The sequence below is a fragment of the Perna viridis genome, chromosome 2 (assembly GCF_037379345.1).
Source record: "Perna viridis isolate PV_CMFRI_1.1 ecotype Kerala chromosome 2, ASM3737934v1, whole genome shotgun sequence".
Lineage (NCBI taxonomy): Eukaryota > Metazoa > Mollusca > Bivalvia > Mytilida > Mytilidae > Perna > Perna viridis.
Window position 1 is genome coordinate 36877616 of NC_142446.1, and position 22135 is coordinate 36899750.

General features: G+C 32.0%; 2 protein-coding genes across 6 annotated transcripts in view; one reads left to right on the top strand and one right to left on the bottom strand.

Annotated features, from left to right (window-relative positions):
* Positions 1–16391, bottom strand: part of LOC148624878 (RNA polymerase II-associated protein 1-like) — a 30276-nt gene extending 13885 nt beyond the window's left edge. Inside the window, exons 1-17 of one of the 4 annotated variants that reach the window (XM_088567929.1) lie at positions 16307–16391; positions 15157–15199; positions 13612–13810; positions 12988–13104; positions 12628–12668; positions 11328–11420; positions 9927–10077; positions 8944–9099; positions 7904–8032; positions 7676–7788; positions 7067–7168; positions 5539–5808; positions 4162–4317; positions 3109–3246; positions 2295–2364; positions 1182–1285; positions 32–90 (exon numbers count right to left, since the gene is read on the bottom strand). In XM_088567929.1, the coding sequence (XP_088424055.1) occupies positions 32–90; positions 1182–1285; positions 2295–2364; positions 3109–3246; positions 4162–4317; positions 5539–5808; positions 7067–7168; positions 7676–7788; positions 7904–8032; positions 8944–9099; positions 9927–10077; positions 11328–11420; positions 12628–12668; positions 12988–13104; positions 13612–13783 (1871 nt within the window). In that variant the 5' untranslated portion in view covers positions 13784–13810; positions 15157–15199; positions 16307–16391. Of the gene's footprint in view, positions 1–31; positions 91–1181; positions 1286–2294; positions 2365–3108; positions 3247–4161; positions 4318–5538; positions 5809–7066; positions 7169–7675; positions 7792–7903; positions 8033–8943; positions 9100–9926; positions 10078–11327; positions 11421–12627; positions 12669–12987; positions 13105–13611; positions 13811–15156; positions 15204–16306 lie in introns of all 4 variants that reach the window. The other 3 variants (XM_088567926.1, XM_088567927.1, XM_088567928.1) reach the window with 3 other exon arrangements.
* Positions 16392–16410: 19 nt separating this feature from the next.
* Positions 16411–21003, top strand: LOC148624879 (dynein regulatory complex subunit 5-like). Of its 2 annotated transcripts, none has more exons than XM_088567930.1 (4): positions 16411–16485; positions 17753–18076; positions 19267–20291; positions 20653–21003. In XM_088567930.1, the coding sequence occupies exons 2-4, from the start codon at positions 17761–17763 to the stop codon at positions 20890–20892; spliced, it is 1581 nt and encodes a 526-aa protein (XP_088424056.1). In that variant the 5' UTR covers positions 16411–16485; positions 17753–17760; the 3' UTR covers positions 20893–21003. The 2 variants fall into 2 exon arrangements, with proteins under 2 accessions (XP_088424056.1, XP_088424057.1); XM_088567931.1 differs by having other exon boundaries at positions 16415–16449.
* Positions 21004–22135: the final 1132 nt, after the last annotated feature.

Here is a 22135-nt window from a genome sequence, read left to right on the forward strand (position 1 = left end):
TGAATGATCATAAAGGGTCTAAGTTACTTACTGTGGTTTTATTTCTACCATATATCTTAGCAATCTGGCTTGTAGCAGGTTTTCTGCCAACTGGAAAAAAATCTTATAGCTACATAATGTATATTGTCTAACATAAAAAAGAAAATGTCAGTATAAGACTTGGTTACAGGCTTTATGAGTGGACAAATTTTACCTAGACTGATAATCAAATAAAATTCTGATATGATGTCTTTAAAATGACAAAAGATATTTATACCTCTAGAAGATTCAGTGGCAAAAAGTCTTAAAATGTCATAATAGAATAGAAATAATTCATGCTAGGTATTATTTGTACTCATTTACATACAGGCTGGTCTTTATCTTCTTTCTTCATGCTTCACTTACCCTCCGTATTAAATTCCCAGCCCATGTGTAAATGATTTAAACACCATAACCTCAAATAATTTTTTTCTTACATTTTTGATGTTTAGATTTCTACAAAAAGTTTAAGAGCTGTACAAAAAAAACAAAACAATTCTACCTAACTTTTCTTGTCCATACATCATTTTTGCATCCAAAAACAAGGCATCTTTTCTATCCCAATTTTACCCAACAAAAAAATCAAAATTTCAGACCTTACCATTACCATTCATTTCAACATCATGTACTACATCCTATAAATTCAGCATACCAAAACATGTAGAACACCATTTTCTATTTAAGATTTAAAAGTTTCTTTTTTATGCTTCCTCAACATGTAAAATTTCTACTGAGCACTTTATGTAAAAATTGTAACCAGTCAATTGTTTTACATGCAGGTGAAACATAAAAAATTGAAACATTCAATTCTTATAATTACATTTGATATATTACTCTTATTTTCAATCAATTTTTTTTAAAAGAAATAAAAAGGAAATAGGCCATACACAGTGACCAATAAAGTAATCTACTTAATTTTGGCGTGGCCTTTGTATATACCTAGAAGATGTGTTTCATTGACTCATTAAACATCTTCTATATCGAGATAAATGTATTTTAATGATATGCAAGGTAAATGTAATTATATAAAAAATATAGATAAGGTTTGTAATTTAGACTTTGTTAAATCATCTGTTTGGATATTAAATGTACATGTAAGAACAAAAGTAGCCAATTATGCAAGTAATTTAAAGAAAACTGTATCTACAATAATACTTCTTTACCAAAATGGAGGCCATGTTTCTGCCAGCTTGAGCCAGACATCTCATCAATCTCATTGCCATTGCAACAGGAATTCCATAAATATTAGATAAAGGCATTCCAGTACCTTCAAATTATAAAATTATAATTTCACAAAATGATTGACTACTTTACAACTTGCACAACAAACAGGAGAATAAAATTCAAATGTTATACATGCACTGAGGCGTTCCAGAGCTTGCTTAAAGGTGTGTTTATAATTGTTGTTATAGTGACTTCTGAAGGTATTAAATCTTTTGAATTTAAGTTATTCCCTGGTGCATTTTTTCACCAAATGTGTTCTTTTTTTTTCCATTTATTGTTCATGATGTAAGATGTAACATCGAAACTACTCCTTAATAGCATAATCAGATTTAAATTACCAACAGACGCCAGTTAGAAAACCCTATAAATTCTTTACATACTAAGTATATATATTAAAAAGGCACAAAATGGAATATTTAGTAATACCCTGCTACATAATGGTGAACAAGTGGCTCCCAGAAGCCTGAATCACTCACCTGGTTAAAGATTGTCTTTCAAGGGCAATAAATTTAACAAGGAGTAGTCCAATTGAAGACAATGGTAGGACTATCATAAGGATCATTTCAGCAATGGACAGTTTCCTTCTATCTATTATAGTTTTCAAGATATTGGCAGAAAACTGTTAAAATAACTGTCATTTTTCATCATTCAAGGGCAATAACTCTTACAAGGAGTCACCTGGCAGTTTAGATCCCTGAAGAATTTTGAAGGCTTTATAATAAGGGTCATTTCAGCTAGAGAAATATATTTGCTAAATGTAACGGTTTTGGAGATATATGTGAAAAACCACTGTTTGACCCCTTTGTTCTATTTTTAGTAATGGCTGCCATTCTTTTCGATGGATCAAAAATCCCCACACCCATTCTATGCAGAATACCCCAAGGAACATTCATATCAAGTTTTGTTCCAATTGGTCAACTAGTGTCAGAGGAGAAGAGTTTTGAAAAATTGTTAATGACGACGATGACGGACGCCAAGTGATGGCAATAGCTCAAATAACCTTCAGGCAGGTGAGCTAAAAAGTACTGCTGTCTGATAATTTCGAACTCTACCTTCGAAGTGCCAGCTGGTTGGTAAAAAATCCTGAAGTATTACATCCAACAACCCCTGACAGAGGAATACCTGTAAATATTAATGATATTTACATGGTAATACTAAATAGTAGTAATTTTAAATTTATGAGGACACACTCATTTTTCATGGCACAGTCTGTAATTGCTTATCTACTTTAAGCATTTTGTGTGTTAACTTCTAAATTATCAATTGTTCTTTTGGTAGTTTTTGTCTATCTTTTTTTTACTCTGTCTATATAATTGACATTCAGATTTTGTCTATGTTTCTTGACTGTCTATATAATTGACATTCAGGTATTAGATAACATTCATAATAAAGTATTCCTCCTTTTTTTAAACCCTTCAAAGTAAATAATATCATCTTGTTTTCCAATAATCCAACACTACAATCATTCCTATTTTGCTAAATATTTGAACATTACTTAAAAATATCAACATTCTACTATTTTGTAATTATGTAAAATTTCAAGGCTTGTGAAGTTTCAAAAACATAATTGTTTTTACCCAGCTTTGTTTTTGTTTGGATTTGAATTTTGTTGTTTGATTGATTCATAAACATTGATACTCCAAAAACTAAAAACATTTCAATTATCCACATACTATATGACACAATGGTGAAGTGTGTAACAGGTGAAAATTTAATACAACAGATTCAGAACGAGAAATAAAACTTTCATAGAACAACAATGCCTCCTCTGTTTGGTAAGTTAAAAATGGTAATTGCAGACATGGGCCTATCATAATTGGTCTTGCTAATACTTGTTCCTGTAAAGTTGTTGAGAACTTAACTTACATCATAAGCTACTTTGCTTGAATGGTGAGCCACTCTGCATAGTATTTTTAGTATATTGATAACAACAGGAGCTTGTGGCTTGGACTTCGTTAATATGTATCTCAGTCTCTGTAGGAAATTCATTCTGCTCACTAAACACTATAATTATAAAATTCGCAATAGAGTGCAATTACATGTATACAACTTACTACATCATTGACATTAATTTTTGTCAAGAAAAAAACTTCTTGACCTAAATTTAAAAAATATTTATCCTCCTTTTTTGGTCATTTCAAGTTTCAAAACTAAGAAATGAAAAAAAAAAGAAAATGAAAAGGAGCATAGGCATTATCACAAAAAACATTACCATAATGAAGCATTATCACAAAAAAACATTCCCTCACTGAAGCATTATCACAAAAAACATTCCCTCACTGCTCTGATTTACTGATTTACTGTGTAGACAGAGAGCTGTATGCATATTACATTATCTAGACAGGGGAATGTGAGACTCTGCAAGACCCACTCGCTGACTTCATTAAAAGTTCAATCACTTCCAAAATTATGTTCATCATTTTCAGCCAAATAACTTTGAGCTATTTATATTCCAGACCCCTACATATACAGGACATGACTATCCTGCATAAGTCATTTCATTGCTATGCTTGCAATAAAAGTTACATAACAATAAGTTAATGTTACAAGCTAAAGCTGTATAGAAGTTTTATATACATTTTATTGTGTCTAGATGATGTCTATGTTTCTGAATATATGAACTGGGATTTTAAATCCAATAGTGGTATTTAGTGGCATGTGATCAGTATTGGACTCTGGAGGAATTAGTTGATTCAGTCTGTTAATAAAAGTTTTACTTTATCTTTTCCATTACATAAGTATCTAATTCAAGAATTGGCATTGCATAGAGTAGAGACTTTTTACAAGAAGGTAAGCAAATTGCTTCTAATGCATGTTAACAAAAATTAAGATTCTAAAATTTCGAATTACTAAAAATAACACTGCTATAATCAGCATAAACAGACAGTGCTCGAGAGAACATTAGCTTCATTTATGTACCAGAATTATATCTTTTTTTAAAAGATCAGCATCTGTCTCCTCAGGCGTTTCTTCCTCACCAGGCAATTTTATCTTTGGTTGATGTTCAGATGTCCTTGGCTGATGTTTTGGTAAACAATGACCTTGATGCCATGAATACACCCTGTCCAGACCAGTCTGATGATAAAGAATTACATCCTTTATACTTTAGTTCATCAACATAATGTAAGGTACTGAGTTTCAATATGCAATGAATGATTTGGTTGGTAACAAACAAACTGAACCCTGTCAAAATCCATGTGGAAACTTTTCGTACAAATTTTGCATATTCTATATTTGTTTTTCATTTAACAATAATTTTAATATACCAGTAAAACAATTTTACTTAAAAAATCAAATGAGAAAAAAATCAATCAAAATTTCTCCTTTTCTTATCTTAAACATAGTATACAGATATATCATTCAGTCTTAATAAATAATCTTTATTGGAGAAATTAGTGAAAAATCAGCAACATCATATATGGTCTTAGTTTAAACATATTTTATTTGCATATAAACAAAAGGGATTGAACAAAAGTAAATCACACTTACAAGGTTCTCTTCTAAATACAATATAATATACAATAACAAAATGACATTGAGCATGCATCAACTGTGTATACTTATAATAATCAGTTAAATTTAAAGATAGAAAATAAAGAGAAAGAAATGGAAAAGAAATAAAAAAAAAAAAAAAAAAAAAAAAAAAAATTGACAGAAAAGTAGTGATGATGATAGTGGTGATGATGGTGGTAGGAGAGTGGGTACACAAAGTAATATCTTACAAGTTATTAGACAACAGAAAATCTCTCAGAATCTTTGATAAAGGCTAGAACGTGCTTCAATAAACTTATGTTTTGATCATATGTTAATTCCAAACTACCACGTGTAAGAAGTTCAACATCTATTGTTAAAGTATCAGGAATCCAGTTAATGTGGTTTAAAAGGCGTGCTCTTATTTCATCATATAACGGACAATGAAAAAAGAAGTGATTAACATCTTCCATTCTTCCGCATCTACAAAAAGGTGCATCCACTATATTCATTCTGTGCAAGTCATGCTTTAAGGAAGATACAGAATGTCTTAGCTGGGTCAGAATAATATTTAGTTTCCGTGGACCAAAAGAAAAATGCTTTGGAACTTGCAAGATATTTGTATTACTTTTAAAAGTGGGCTTGAACTTAGAAATTGAATCTAGTTCTCTCGTGCAGATATCGAGTTTATTCCATTCTTTAATTGTAGAAGGAAAAAATATATGGTCAATAATGGTACTTAAGCTCATGTCAACCAAATCTTCCAAAGCCTATCTCAAAAAAATAACAACAAACATGTTGAGATCTATCTCAACCTATACAAACCTCATCAGCATCAGACACTAAAAGACTGCAGAGAGCTGATACAGCAGCTGTTACAACCATATCAACTGAATCATCTAGGGCCCATCTCAAAAGAAACATTATTCCAGCATCAATTAGAGCAGGTAGAACTGGTGACTGGACTAAGGCCTCTAAATCTCCACAATGGACCTTATGGATTATATTAGACAGAGTCTGTAGAGCTAAGGTCCTCTGCTGATTGTTGGTGCTACGAGCTAGATGGAACAACTCTTCTAATGTGTATCCAGGTCTCTGCAAATATGTCATATCAAGAAAATATTTTATTTCATTTCCTTATGTTTTATAAGACAAGTTATTGTTGTTAATGAAAAATAATAATGAAAAACAAATCAACAGAACACTGGTATGAACACTTAAAAGAATGTTAAAAAAATATATGTCAGCTTTGATAACAAGAGGCTCCCAGGAGCCTAAATTGCTCACCTTGTTAAATTTTGTCTTTCAATGGCAATAAATTTAACAAGAATTAACTAATAATTTTGACCCAAGAAGACTTTGGTAGGACTTATCATAAGGATCAATACATGGCTATTAACAGATAAAAATGAAAATTTGACCACAGATAGATCTCATCATGCTGAACACTTTTACCTTAAGTCAGAATTTGGTTAAACCTAACGGTTTTGGAGGTATATAATCAAAAATCTACAGTCTGACCCCCATGTTCTATTTTTAGTAATGGCGGCCATGTTTTTGATGGATCAATAATCTAAACATAACTTTTGTGCAAGATACCCCGAGGACATTCATACAGAGTTGGTTCCAGTTGGTTAAATAGTGTCAGAGAAGATTTTTGAAAGTAATGACGTTAAAAAAAAAAACCGATAAAAAAAACACCGAAAAAGGGCAATATCTCCTAATTCAGAATTTGGCTAAACCTAACAATTTTGGAGAGATATGTGAAAGACTACAGTCTGACCCCTATGTTCTATCTTTCGTAACAGCTGCCATGTCTTTTAACGGATCAAAATCTAAACACAAGTTTTGTGCAAGATACCCCAAGAAACATTCAAATTAAGTTTGATTTCAACTGGTCAAGTAGGGTCAGAGGAGAAGAATTTTGAAAGAAATAACATTAAAAATAGCAAAAAAATGTTAAAAAAGGGCAGTAACTCATAAACGGCTCGACAGATTAAAATGAAAATTTGACCACAGATAGCTCTCATCATGCTTAGCACTTTTACCTAGTCAGTATTTGGCTTAACCTAACGGTTTTAGAGATATATGCGAAAAACTAGTCTTACCCCTATTTTCTATTTTTAGTAATGGCTGCCATGTTTTTTGACGGATCAATAATCTAAACACATCTGTGCAAAGTTTCATATAATTCCTCTCAGTAGTTTCAGAGGTGAAGATTTTTGAAAAATTGTTAACGGAAGATGACGACAATAGTGATGGCAATAGCTCACTTGGCCTTTGGCCAGGTGAGCTAAAAATATCTGTAGCTAAAATGTTAGTATTTATTAATAGAGAAAAGCTGTTATATTACCTCAGGTTCATCACCATGGTGATGTAAACCAATATTTACAGGGACCACTGCATCAGCTGTCATTAGGTTACCATGGAAGTCAAATCTTGCATGTTGACCAGTCTAAAAAATGAAAGACAATACCTGACTAATGCAGAACTGGTGAGTATAGAAAGATTATATTTAAATAATGTAGTGTCTATTTCATTTCATTTACTACAAAGGCATCAATAATCAAGGGACATCTCATTTTAGGTATATCACAGTTAACATGCAAATCCAGTCACTTGTAATTACTTAAAGTAAGAATAGTTTCAGTATAAACAACAAAAATCTGAGAGAATGCCACATGTAGTAAAATCACATTGACAGCTAAAAATTGTCCTCATGTAGAGCTGTAGTCATTGCTTCACAAGCATTATACTTCCAATTAATTAGCTGCATTACTTTCAATCAATGCTGCTGAAAACTTTTGAGGAAGATTATGTGAGTATATGTATTAAAATCCTTTCACTCTGGATATTTAATACAACATAATATTCCAGCAGCAAATCTAGCATCTTAACAAATCTCTGAGCTTGCCCTCAAATCACATATCTTTTTTAAAATTGTTTTTAATGTTATCTGAACCTCTTTATTGTCTGTTGATGGAGGAGGTAAATCTTTCATCCATTCTAGCTTGTCATATTCTGTCTTTTCCATGTTCTTCCATTCTTTCTTAGGCTTCACTGGAAGCTCATCTTCTTCTTAAAAAGTGTAAAGCAATTTAAAATGACTGTTATAGACCACATTTATATTTCCATGCAATTCTTTGAAATATATTTGGAAGAGACACACAGAATGTCAAACTAAACCTACCTATTCGTGTTGCTGGTTTCTTTTTCCCTGTTTTAGGTATGTCCAAATGTGGCTCTGGATTCAGTGATGCTTTGTCCTGTGAATGAACTGCAGCTTTCTTTTTCCTGAGAAATTCCACTAACTTTGGATCTGTAATATGCAACAAAATTAAACATATATTATATTTCTTTGAGACTTTTATCATTTACAACTTGCAAATAAAAATACAACATTACTCTAATTTCTGGTGAACAATACAGAAAATATTCCTCAAAAGTTTTTGAAAAGTATTTTCAGAGGCTCTTAAAATTAAGTAACCTGTACATTTCATGCCACTACACAGTTGTATGAGTAATGATTTTGAAACCAATAACTTTCAATCACTCATCATTAATAGTAACTAAACTATACTTTAACTATCTGTCTCTTAGTTTTATTGAAATTAAGGTGATGACCAAGCAAATGTAAATTAGCATCCCAAGACAGCTTAATTATTTAGAATAACATGACCAAAGACTGTCATCATCTTTTTCTTTTTCCTTGAACAATTTTCATCCCTCATCAATTTTGTCAAAATGTAGAAGTCGATGTCATTAATTATTTAATCATTTTATTTTGTTTTCAGTTACATTCCACTACTGTCTGCTGTAAGGTGAAAACCCATTATGGAAATGGCAGACTAAATGATAACTGATAGGGTGATTGATATAAATCAGAAACAGTTGATATCAAAAATCATATTAAAATGACTATTTATCAAGGGATGTTATAAAACCTCTCTTTTCTATAATTATAAAATGATATAAATTCATATCTGTACACAGGCGTGTAATATTCCTGTTCACTTAATGTTTAGTAATGTAAAAGTACCATAAATTTGAAATTAATAAAATGAAAAAACAATGATAAAGGAAGCGTCCTTGCATTAAGAAGAACATTTTACCAAATAAATCCTTAAAACCCCTCATAGCATGTTTTAGTTATTTACCACATGGAGTATACCTTACATGTATCTTTTTCTTCTGTCGGTACTCCGTCACCAATTTACTATATCAACTCACCTAAAACCTCAAATAATTTTCTTTGCTCTTCCATAATCTCTGCCTCTGACATGCTTTGCAGTTTATGTATGTTTTCCTGATGAATTTTATCAGCTTCGTCTTTGCCAAAAGTAGCACTTAATCCTGTCCCTTCAATTACACAGGGTCCTGAACTTGCTAAAAAAAATAGTTTTTGTATAGTAGTTAACGTGCCAAGCTTAGATGAGAAAAGAGGACGATTGTGCACAGGGCAGCACTCTGGTCAAGTAAAAAAGATCTACCTATGGAAACCATAGCAGCATAATGAATGCATTACTAAATAATTTAGTTGGCACTCAAGGATTCATTCATCAATATGTGCATCCATGCCTGAAGAGGGCTTAGTAAGTACTTTTAATAGTAAAAGATATAATTTGAATCATAAAGTCAGTTTACAATTCCCTTAGACTACCTGAAAAGTGTAGGTTTGTTTACCGGTATTTTACAGCCACATAAGTTATTGTGACTGATAAGTACAAAATAAACTTTTTTACATATTTCATTATTCACACTGAAAAAAAAATGACTAGCATAAAAAAAACTTGTCACATTCTTTGTTACAAAGTAAACACTAGTAACATAGTCAAAATGCATTTTTTTTATTCCTAGCATAAATAGTACTTAAGTGTAACTGTAGTTTTAATCATAATATTTTTCTAATAAAATATCAGCTAAAGATACAAAATACTGTAGTCTGAAATTACTATCATTTTGGACAAAAATGTGATTCTTATTTTATAGTGAACAGATTTAGATTTTCATGGGGTACAAAGTGTTGAACAAATCAGGGTTCTCAATAAGTTTTAAAGTAGGTGGAAGAAAATTAAAAGTAGGTGGCACCATTGAGGGCCCTCGTTTACCAAAAGATACCTTATTTTTTTTTAGCAACAAAATAACCAGCGCCAATATCAAAGTAGACGGTGAAAACGCCGGTCGCCGGCACTTATTGAGAACCCTGCAAATACCTTCTGCACTGGTTTCCATTTGTTCTACTCCTGAAGTTTTATTTGTTTCCTGTTTCAATATGGAACTAAAATCTTTGGCTGCTGTAGTACCAGAAAATTGCTGAGCAAATAGACTTTTCTTCTTTTTCCCTGCGTTTGGTAAAGGCAGTTGCTGTTTAAGAGATAGAATAGTAGTAGTAAACAATTACAATAAAGTTTTTCTTAATTGAACTTCTTTTGAACTGTCTATTTTGGTTTTGTAAAGGCTATTTTCAAATACAACTTATTACTTTAATTACATTTCAAGGTTTTTGAAATACTGTCAAATACAGGTATATGAAATAATTTTGTTAATACTTTCCAATATGACAATATTCTTTTCAGTAATTTTTTTGTAACATTAATTCAGGAATTCAGTGGGAACAAGAACAAAAATTTGCTGTGATTAGATACAAATAGTATTAAACGATTAAACTAGAAGCTCTAAACAGCCTAAATCATTCAACTGGCTTAATAAGCAACATTCTATTTTTTTGTAAAAGCGGCCATGTTTTTTCTTGGATAAAAATTCCTAACACTCATACCTATGGAGCAATCATATCAATTTTCATTGAATTCTGTCCAGTAGTTTCTGAGGAGAAGTTTTAATTAAAGTCATTACATTAAATATACAAAAAAAAAGTTAAAAAGGGCAATAACTCCAAAATGGCTTAACAGATTTACACAAAAAATCAACCACAGAGGTAGATATCATCATGCTATAGAACACTTTACAGAATTTGCTAAACATAATGGTTCTGGAAATATATGCAAAAAACTTTGGTCTGACCCCTATATTCTATTTTCAGTAAAGGTAGCCAATTTTTTTTTTAACAGATCAAAACTCCTAACCACATCAGTTCTATGCAGAATACCCTAAGGAACATTTATACCAAGTTTGGTTTTAATTGGTCAAGTAGTGAAAAAAGAGAAGATCTTTGAGAGTAATAACAATAAAAATAGCAAAAAACGTTGAGAAAGGGCAATTACACCAATTTGGCTTAACAGATTTATATGAAAACTGACCACAAAAAAGACCTAATCATGCTGAACACTTTTACCTTTTTTAAGAATTTTGCTAAACATAATGGTTTTGGAAATGCATTTAAAAAAAATTCTGTCTGACCCCATGTTCTATTGTAGTAACAGTGGCCATGTTTTTCAATGGATAAAAAAAACCAAACCAGTTTCATGCAGAATACCCCAAGGAGCATTCATACCAAGTTTGGTTCTAATTAATCCTGTATTTTTGGGGGAGAAGAGTGTTGAAAAACTGTTAACAAAAAGACGGACCCCAAGTGATGGCAACAAATCACATAGCCCTTTTTGGGTCAGGTGAAGTAAAAAGGTAAAAAAAGAAAGGCATCATTTAACTGAACTTACACTTATACTCTTCGGATCAATGTGCTGAGCTTGAGGAAATCCATCTATGCGTGGATTTGGTAGAGTGACAGCGATATTTCTTGTGTCTCTTTCCTAAAATAAAACAGAAATGATCTAGATGAAAAGGAGATGGTGAACTCAAACTATTAAATTGGTTAATAGTGACATGATTCAAGATTGTATGATCTTGACTATCAAGCAATAATGTGAGCAGCCACATGTTAGTGATAGATCAAAGGGGAGAATGTGTTTTGGGGACCCCTTTTCAATGGAACTCCATTTCAAAATCTCTGGATTCACAAGACTGCAACAATAGATAATGAAATATTGCATAAAGAAACATAATGTAATACATTTATAATGAGGCATGGCAAAACCGTAAATGAACTAGAGATCTATCTTAACTAGATATCTTCAGCCTCTTTTACATGTCAGTTTTAATGTTTTTTGAGTCCATACTTGATGATGAAAAAGAATTTTTTACAAAGGGAAAAATGCTCCATGGGGTGCAGCTTGATATGACCACAGAGGTTTGACACTGAACACTTTGGACAAGAATGAAAAAAACTACATTCAAAGACTTCATTAATTTTCTGCTATTCACAAGAAAGTTTGACATGAAAAAGTAACTTTTCACCAAAAAAAATTTGGACCTCAATGTGGACCTATTTGAAAATGAGGTGCAGAATCAAAAATTTTAGTACATGATAGAATTACCATATTGGAAAATAAAAAATTTTCGATTTTTTTTTTTATATTGTCATACAATTTGTGACCCCACTATGACCAACCTGAAAAAAGGGTCCAAATCTAAAAAAAACATAAATAGATCTATTACATCAAAGTACTCAAAAAAATGACATTGGTCAAGAAGTGTTTTGCATGTAAATTATACATCTTTTTAAAAAGTGCTTAATTTTGGTCCCTTTAGACCCCAAACTTCCTAAATGGTTGGACCACAATTCCTTAAGTTAATCATTACCATCCTCATGGCAACTGAATTAAAATTTCATAGAAATTAATTGAGCAATACTTAAGCTTTTAAACAAAAAGCAAGTGCCTTTGGATTAGGATGAGACAAATGACTACTAAAGCACTGTCATACCATAATACATATCTACAATAATTAATTTTGTTTTGGTCATAAAATGACTGTAGTAAAAAATAAAAGATATAAGACATAAGAAACTTTTTTGCAACAGATATTTTTTTCAATATGGCCTTAATCAACCAAAATACATGTATGAGTTCAATCTGCCCTACAAAACAAAGGAAGTTAAAACTTATTGTTAACACTTACAATGATTTTGGTTAAAACCGCAGCCATATGGGTATCATGTCCTTTAAAAAAAGCATAAAAAGACAATAACATACATGTAGAAATTGTAGAGTTAGACTATAGAAAATAACTTATGTCTTGCTTTTTTATATTTGGCTTATTTCTTTCTAAAACAGATAATAACATTTTTGAATAACAAATAATTGTACATAAAGTAGTGAAATTTTCTACTTAATGCATGAAAAACTGATCTCTATACACATGTAGATATTTTTTGACTGGATAGGCAACTTACCATCTATAGCTCCTATATGTACTATAGAAATTTCATTATTTAATGAAAAAAAAAACTTGTTTCTTCATTGGAAAACTTATATTTACTGTCTATTTCCTCTTCTGGATCAAAATCAGTATTGTGTTTCACTGTCTTTTCCTGAGACTGTTTAAATCTGGATTTTTTTACTGTTTGACCCTCTGGCTGCTCATTAGATGGAAACACTAAAAATTGACATCACAAAAATAGACAATGCCTTAAATAAAAGTACATGTAAATGTGTAATAAGAAATTATACATGTACATGTAATACATAATGAAGTATGTTTCTTGTATCTTTGCCAGAGAATATTTCCTGTAAATTTATTCTTGGATTAAAGCAATTTTTGCTTTTAATTTTGTCTTTGTGAAATAAAGTTTTGTTTTGATACTAAATTTTGGAAAGACATTATACAAACATCTGTATCAAGATGCATTTTGCTCGTGACCTCTACAATCTTTTTTTTTCAAAACTGTTCACCAACATGGAATAGATATTCCCAATCTAGTTAAAAATCAGCTGTTAGGATTTGTACACTGCCGAGGGCTCTCTTATGTATAGAGACTATATGGAATCTTATAGCTAATGTCAATAAAACTGAAAAAAAATACTACAATATTCTTGAATAAAGTCAACAACATGTACATACATATAATGATTGAACTATACATATGTGTATATATGTATGTACCTTCCATCTTAACAACATCTCTCTTTGTTTCAGTTTGATTTCCATCTTCAGATTTCCTTTTATCACCTCTTTTCACAATAGTTGCTGACGATTGTGTTTGGTTTGCCAGAAATTCCCTTTGGAATTTCAGTAGGTCATCCTCTGTTTCTCCTGGTTTGGGTCTAGGAAACATCTTCTCACAAATTAAGCTGATCAATGTCTACAATAAAAACAATTCAGTTAAAAGACTTTTCTCCTATTTGTATACACAGTCCAGCTTTTTTATTTGGATATCAATATGTCGGGTTGGGGTCAGAACAAAGTGTCATACAAAAAATTGGAGATTCAGTGGTAACGCAGAGTAACTGCTTCTAACTACTTTCAAGATAAAACTGTACACGTCAAACCTACCTAGTTCACATTTCGAATCATTTTCATGTATGCTGATCCCACATTTGCTATAAAAATTACCAATTAATGTACCAGGTTAGAATGAAAGCTGGGAACATATGCAGTCAGGATTTTCCTGTGATCATTAACTGCCTTTGCATTACTGTCCAGCTTGATTAATCAACTGGTAATAAGTACTGAAATTTCTACTCATCAATAAATGATATGCTCTGGAAGGGATTGGCATGGTAGTACAAATATTGTTTGTTGGGGTTTAACGTCCGAACAGCAATATTTCAGCTATAGTACAAATAAAATTAAATTGAAAAATACTGTGTGCCCTTAAAAAGTTCTGGAAGATGGCATTACACTGTACAATTTCTCGATCCCACTCCCGCAATATCTTTAAGTCACAAGTTGGACTCAGATTTGATCGGACCAAGCAGCCGGCAACCTGATACACACATGTAAATGCCTAAATTGGGGTTTGGAACTGTTTCTCTGCATCGGTTAGGAGCGGTTCAAGTTTCAGCTGCCTCATATCATGTTCCAACTTAAAAAAAATCTTGCACTAGCTTTTTTGTTTCATATGATACCTTAACGTATCACAATTTTCAATATGCAGCTGACATCTATAGTTCTTTATGACACAATTGTAAGATTTAAGATTCATTATAACCTTTTGACATACATTTTGACATATCATCATACATGAAAATGATTCCGGAATCAAACTAGATAGGTGTGACTTGCACGACTTTAAATTGGAAGTCTTTAGAAGCAGTTGAAAGGTAGTACTCTGCAGCACTGCTGAATCTCCAACTTTTTGTATAGCACATTGTACTGACTCCAACCCGTCATATCAATATCCAAATAAAAAAGAAGAGGGTTGCATGGTCACAGGAAATTCGGACTATTGTGAAAATACTATTGTTTGTTGGGTACCAATTTTTGTGGATTTCATGAGTAGGCCAAACCACGAATTTTGGTTCCCAATGAAAAGGAGATTTTCATTGATGTGTATACTGAAAACCTTCAAACCATGAATGCAAGAATCCATGAACTTGTGTTTCTTCCCTAATCAAATTAATCAATCTACTGACCAGCATGTCGATCTGAATGAAGTTAATATGATGTGTTTTTAAAAAGTTTGGCAAAAAACATGGATGTACATACATGTATCTCTGCTGTCCACTGTTGCTGTTGTCAAGATCCAAACCTGCCTTGGAAAAAAATATAACTCTAATTGTATTATTCAAAATCAAAGCATAGCTTTACTAAGATAGGAAAGACAATCATTTTCTGTTGGGAATTAGCAGCTCTCAGTTGTGTCTGAATTTTGTTTACGTCAAATGATAAGTGTAAAATATTCCCATCATCTGTGGAGAACTGCAATATTTCCAGTATCTGTACAAATTAATCTGATCCGCCAAAACTGAAAAGGATGTTGCTAGATATGCAAAGAAGGGTTAAAAATTGTAAAGTATGGTGAAGTGCTACAAAGTTATTGATCATTTTGAAAGCAAGGGGAAAAGGGGGGATGTGGGTGGGATTTTGGAAAAAACATTTTTTTTTCATTCATAGAAAAAAAAATTCCCCACATTATTTAACAAGGCAGATTTACACATATATAATATTTTGATTTCTTTTGCTGCTGAAATATAAATAAAAATACTGCACTTGCAGAACAAAAATCTCATCAGACTCCCACCCCTTTACACAAAAAGGGTTTTTAATGTCCATTACTATATTTACGAGTTACGTACAGATGGTACAAGCATGTTAAAGTTCATGTTGCTCGATGATATAGGCAATGCCTTCTCCATATTAAATAGGGAATATCTCAAAACATTATACCAAATTAGTTCATTTCCGCACTCTCTGCAGAGAGTAATCAAGGGAACCAAGGTTATAGCTGTAATCAAAAGAATGTAATCCAGGGACAAAGACCAGACATGGAAAACAGACACACAACAAAGAACATAAAGTAACTAAAATCATACAGAAACAGCATAAGTCAGGCCAGTTTTTGATATAAATTTACATATAAATAATGCAACACACATCTAAGGGATGCTATGCCTTAAAATTCTTAAATATACACAGGTCTGCCTGTAGTCTAACGGAAAATTGAGCTTTTACTGAGGCCATATTTGTCGAAAGGCAATGATGAACCTTAGAAAATAAAAATAAAATAAAATAAAATAAGAACTGTCACTGAATATAATTTGCTCTTCCTTTATTTCAAATGATTGAACCTTTTCATTTTCACATGGTACAATTTTTTAATGGGACACATGTCCCTTAAATTCATTTTTGTGCTTACGCATCAATGAATATGTTAACTGAGGTTCATTTCTCTATATTGTGAATTTTCATAGGCGCAGACATATTACCGGAAGCGGAACTTCTGATAGAGTAATTCTACTTCCGACTCGCGTGTCTTAGCAACTAAGAAGCCGAAGGAGGGTAAAATTTCAAACAGCAAATCGATTTATACATTTAGTAAGACAATGATAACATTTATTCGAAAAAGGGCACTTCTTAACAAAATCACTGTTAATACTCACAACAAAAGTCTGCCTCTTTTATGTCTCTTTTCGACTTTTGAAATGCTCTACAGCCAGACTACAAGTCTGATTGAGTCTGAGGTCAGTGAGGACCATACGTGTATTTGTCTGCATACATTTACTTCAGTCAGTGTCTTGTTTCGATTTTTATTTTGTTGTGTCTAATGTGTTAATTTTAATCATTTGATGAATTAAAATGTCCTTAATTGTGTAAAATGGGATGCCAGTTATTAAAGTTTGTTATTTACACAAGGTTTGGAATGCTTTGGGTTCAGTTCCACAAGTGTCCATGTTCCTTGACACCAAATGTAGCCAAATAGGGTAATTTACTGTAATTGAACAAAAATGTAAGACTTGTTTTGGGTCCAAGCTATCTGCCCTTTTTGCAGCAGCATTATATGAATTTATGGACAAATCCTGAAGATAAATAGGAATAGACTATACTTACAGCTACTCAGACACTATTCTTGTGTATATATTTTTGTTTCTATGCTTAAATTTAAAAAGATTTTGATGTAATATTACAAAAAGTCTCTAATATTAGAAAGGTGTGTAACATGTGGCCTATTGCATATGTTGTTTATACTCGCAAGCGTTTCAAGTGAAACCTTAAACTCTCCTATAAAAGAAACAAAAGTTCATATCCTAAAAATTAGTCTCAGATTGTTTGGATCAATTTAGTAAGAAATTACACAGGGTTCGTTGTAGTGTCATTATATCTTGGAAGTTGGAAAGAATTCATGAGCTAGAACCCACTTTTCAGCCACTGTGCGGAATTTTTTTGAACCCAGACATACATGAAGTATACATTGTATCTGCTTCTTAATTTTCACATTACCATTTAGGGGCTTAAATTAGGCATTTTAAAACTATCTTGCAATAATTTCTGAACTTGCAAAGTCACAATTCAAATATGTTCAACAATATTACCATACATCATGAATTCTAAACTCTGAAACATCTTATCTGCCCTGGGATGTAAATGTACAATCAATCTATCAATAAATGGATACATATTGGATATGCATATTATATGATGTTGGCTCATTCCTTAAATTCATTAGGGAATTTTTTAGTCCAAGCTAATTATTTGCAATGGTAACACATTACTGTTCAGTTTATATTGTATTTTAGAAGTTAAAAGTATTTAGAATGTGGCCTCTAGAAATGAATTTCTCAAATATTGTTTTTCTTTTCTATAGTTTGAAAAATGTCTGAACCAGCCGTTGATGCACCTGGAGATGATAAGACCGAAGATGATGCAAAGAGTACAAAAAGTGGCCAGAAAAGTCAGGCTGGTTCAAAACAGCCCTCCAGAGCTGGTTCTGCCCAGTCTGGTAAGAGTGGAAAAAGTAGTGGAAAACCTGCAATGGCAGCTACACCTGCTGGATCAGTAATGGGAGATAATCCTGCTGCTGATTGGAGACAGATGAGAAGAATTATTGCTGAGGATCCAGCATACTCTCTCGCTACTGTGCCTTTGATGGTAGACCTTTGTATCAAACATATTGTGAAAAATTTTGAAAGTAAGTTTTCTATAATGAAACATCATTGACCAATTATTTTGTATGGTAACAGTTCATGCATTATATTTTTGGATTCAGAAAGACAGAATAAAAGTTGAAATGGTAGAAACCAATAGAAAATTACTTCATAATATCAGTACTTATTTATGTACTTTAGGATTTTTAGTGATATGAGGTTACAGTAGAGAATGTAGGATAGTTGTCACCACAAATTTAAAAACTCATACTGTAAAAGTTTTAAATTTTGGGGCAGCAAATTTTCAGGTTTCTGAAAAGTCAACATGCTTGCGGATATTAATTTTCGCGGTTCTCAACGTTGAAGAAATAAAGTTTTTGAATAGTCTCAGCAGTGTGTAATCTCTCTTTTGATCAGTAATTTTACCATTAATATTTTAATAGAATTAATGATAGCCGTTAATACAACGTTAACAAATTGACAGGTCCACATAGTTTCCTACGGCCATTTTAATCTAACAATGTATTCTTAATTAAAATTCAAAAGAACTCACTTAATTGCCCAAGCCGTAGCTCATTGTAGGGATTAAATTTTGACACTTTAATTGCATGTTTACAGATTAACTTTTTATTGACAGTTCTAAGCGTGTGTATTTAACAGAAGTTTTTTATCTGTGATTACCTGTAGTGTGTGTTTAACACTTACATTTTGTTCTTTTTGTGAATAAAATGTCTGAACAATATTTATTTCTTTTCTTTAATGTGACAGGTACTCTTTGGCCATTGATATAAATATGTAACCGTGTGCTTTTACCGCTTACATTTTTATAATAAATTTAGTATAAATTCATACTTGATTGCATCGAATGATATGACCTTTACAAAAAAGGACTTTTCTATTCAAAATTGTGGAAACCATGATCAAACGACTTGGTAATATGAATATATTTTCGCAGGTACTAATTTTCACAATTTTGAGGCAACTGTGAAAGTATAAAAAATTAGTACACAGCGAAAATTAATACGTTTACAGTATTTAAGAAATTCAGCACAATTTTTTTGATGTCTGAGTATTTAAAGTTACATTTTGTCAATTGATGAATTTGCAAAATTGATTGTGTGCAATAATTATTGAAGTTACAGTTGATTATATATTTTTATGTTTAATTTATGTTTAATACATGTATTATCTGTCATCTTTAATGAATACTTCATGGTTGTATTGAATATTTCAGACAATTCCAGCATTTTGAATGACCTACCACTGAAGTACAAAGCCAGTGTACTGGAGAAGATATCAACAGATATTCCACTGAAAATCACTGCCAACCTAGTCCAAGAGCAGGACTACTGGCAGAGGTGCTGCAGAGCTCGTTGGGAAATCTGTGATGTTTCTCAGTATGGGAATGACTGGAAAAGAATGTACTTTGAAAGAAATCTTCAACAAATAATTGAACACTTTGTGCCGGAGACTACAGACCCAACTCAACTTAATGAAACACTACCTTTATCTGCTAATTATGTCAAAAAGATGGATATTCAACAGTTACTTCCTCCTGTTCGTGAAGCACCTAAAGGTCCTGATTTTGATGATGCCTCAGATGCTGGTAGTGATGCTGGGGATGAGCCTGAATGTGATCACTTCAACTTTGCACCAGTTTTGAAGCAACTTACAAATTTAGAAGAATTACATTTGACATATGGTGTGAGTGATTGTGGAATGAACTTTGAATGGAACTTGTTTAAATTTACAGCCAGAGACTGCTTACAACTGGCTCAATGTGTTGCTGCTTGTAAACACTTGAAAGTTTTCCACCTCCATCGTAGTACTCTTGATGATGACAAGACCAGAGTCCTTATTAGTCACATTCTGGACCACCCAAGCCTCACAACATTAGATCTCTCTCACAATACAATCAGTGACAGAGGGGCAAGAGCAATTGGAAAGTTCTTAAACAACCGTAGCCAGCTGGTCAATTTAAATTTATGTGACAATGACATTAAAGTGCTAGGAGCTCAAGCTATCGCCCATGCGCTGACAAAAAATACAACCTTACAAAGTTTGAATCTAAGATTAAACAGACTAGGAGATGAGGGAGCATCTGCCATTTCTAGGGCCTTGCAGAGGAACTCAACATTACAAAAAATCAACCTTGGAAGTAATGAGTTTGGTGAAGCTACTGCTCCATTCCTACAAGAAGTGATCATGCAGAATACTACACTGAAGTCAATGGATTTGTCATGCAATAAACTAGGACCAGTAAGTAACCCATCTTATTTCTCCTTATCAATAAAGGTAGTTTCATTTTGTATTTGATGGCAAAACATATGTTCTCTTCAAATTGTTATTACCTAATACTTGTACTTTTTTTATATATGCAATTTTAAAATATACATAAATGCATATAAATACAGTACTTGTGAAACATGGTGCAAGGTCACTTGAATCATAATGAATCAAGAAATTGAATTTGACTTGTTGTTGATAGACCTCACATCATGCAATCATAAAGAAAACAACATCAGTAAAAGATCAAAATTCTGATTCCTATGAATGAGTCATTTCCCATTATCAGGTAGTGTTTGAAAAAAGTTTTGATTAACAATTTCTTGTTTTTTAGGAGGGTGGAAAGCAGATTCAAGAAGGAATGGAAGTAAATACCACCATTACACAGATGGATCTGCGTATTACAGAATGTGGCCAAGAGGCAGAATACTGTATCCAACAGATACTTCATCGTAACAAAGAGACTGAGAGACAGAGTAAAATCCAGGACAATACACCATCAGTTTGGAAACGACTTCCACCACAAGCTGCCCATAGATTTAAGCACCAAAACCCTACTATTGTTGTATCCTAATGGATGTTATGAAGAACAATTGCTGACATCAATTGATTTATTTAAATGGTTGTAAATAGAAGAAAATAATGTTGTATTGTTGAAACACAAATATTAAAAACATGTATTGATTCCTTTTTTCTCATTTTACATTGTGGCTTCTTTTAACTGGTAAATTTAACAGACTTTTTTAGCATGATGGAATGAAAAATTACTGTTCGGTATATCTTACAGGAAACATTAACATGAAACCTGTCAACTACAATTCAGCAATTAAGTGTCAGTCCCTGTAAGAATCAGGCAGTAAAACATGGTATAATAAAAGTCCATCATTTTGATAGTGTAATTTGACTATTTGCACCATCAGAATCAAGGTAAACAGAAAAGATTTTCCATATCATGAGAAAAATGGGTAAATAAAAAAAAATCCTGACCTACCAACCCATTTTTTTTCCTAACATGTAGGTTAAAGTACAGGTACATTGTAAGTATGAACATCAAAAATGTTCAAAATTTGTCCCAAATGTTAGCAATAAGAAAATATTCCAAAGCAAAGTGATTAGTAGTTTCACAATAGGGTGCATTAATACATGTATAAATTGTTGAACAGATGTCAGTATTTAGTACAGGAAGACTTATTTGAAAGTTCAATTGTTGGCATCTTCTTTCTCCAACCTTGGAAGGTAGAAACTGTGCTCACTAGTATAAAGTGACAGAAGTCATTGTCAGTGTAAAAGTGACAGGAGTCATTGTCAGAGTATAAAGTGACATAAATCATTGTCAGAGTAAAAGTGACAGAAGTCATTGTCAGAGAATAAAATGACAGAAGTCATTGTCAGAGATCATTTGGGCTTTGTGTTTAGATAATGCAGTTGTTGCTGTACAGAGATTCAGCATTTTGGTTCAAGGTTTGAAATCAATTTTCTCTTACAAAACATCACTAATTCCCCAAAATCATGAAATTAAGATCATATTTGGATGGACAACATAAATACAACTTAAACTTTATTCTTTTAACCAAGGAAGAAAAAAATAGTTGTTATTATAGACAGGGGTAATTTTTTAGAAATGCACTTATTTTTTATTTTTGTAATATATTTTAAAATTAGCTTTTTTCTATGGTTTTTAAAATTGTCAATAATACAAATAAAATTTAAATGATTTATATCATAGGAATCAACAAACAATACTGCATCAAACTAGGCCAGTTAAGTACTTTAAGGTATCGTTTTTCACAGAGGAGGAAAATATTTGAACAAAAAAA

Coding starts and splice junctions, on each gene's coding strand:
- LOC148624879 (XM_088567930.1), top strand. CDS start 17,761: ATGTCTGAACCAGCCGTTGATGCACCTGGAGATGATAAGACCGAAGAT. Junction 18,077..19,266: donor TATTGTGAAAAATTTTGAAA/GTAAGTTTTCTA, acceptor TGAATATTTCAG/ACAATTCCAGCATTTTGAAT. Junction 20,292..20,652: donor CATGCAATAAACTAGGACCA/GTAAGTAACCCA, acceptor CTTGTTTTTTAG/GAGGGTGGAAAGCAGATTCA.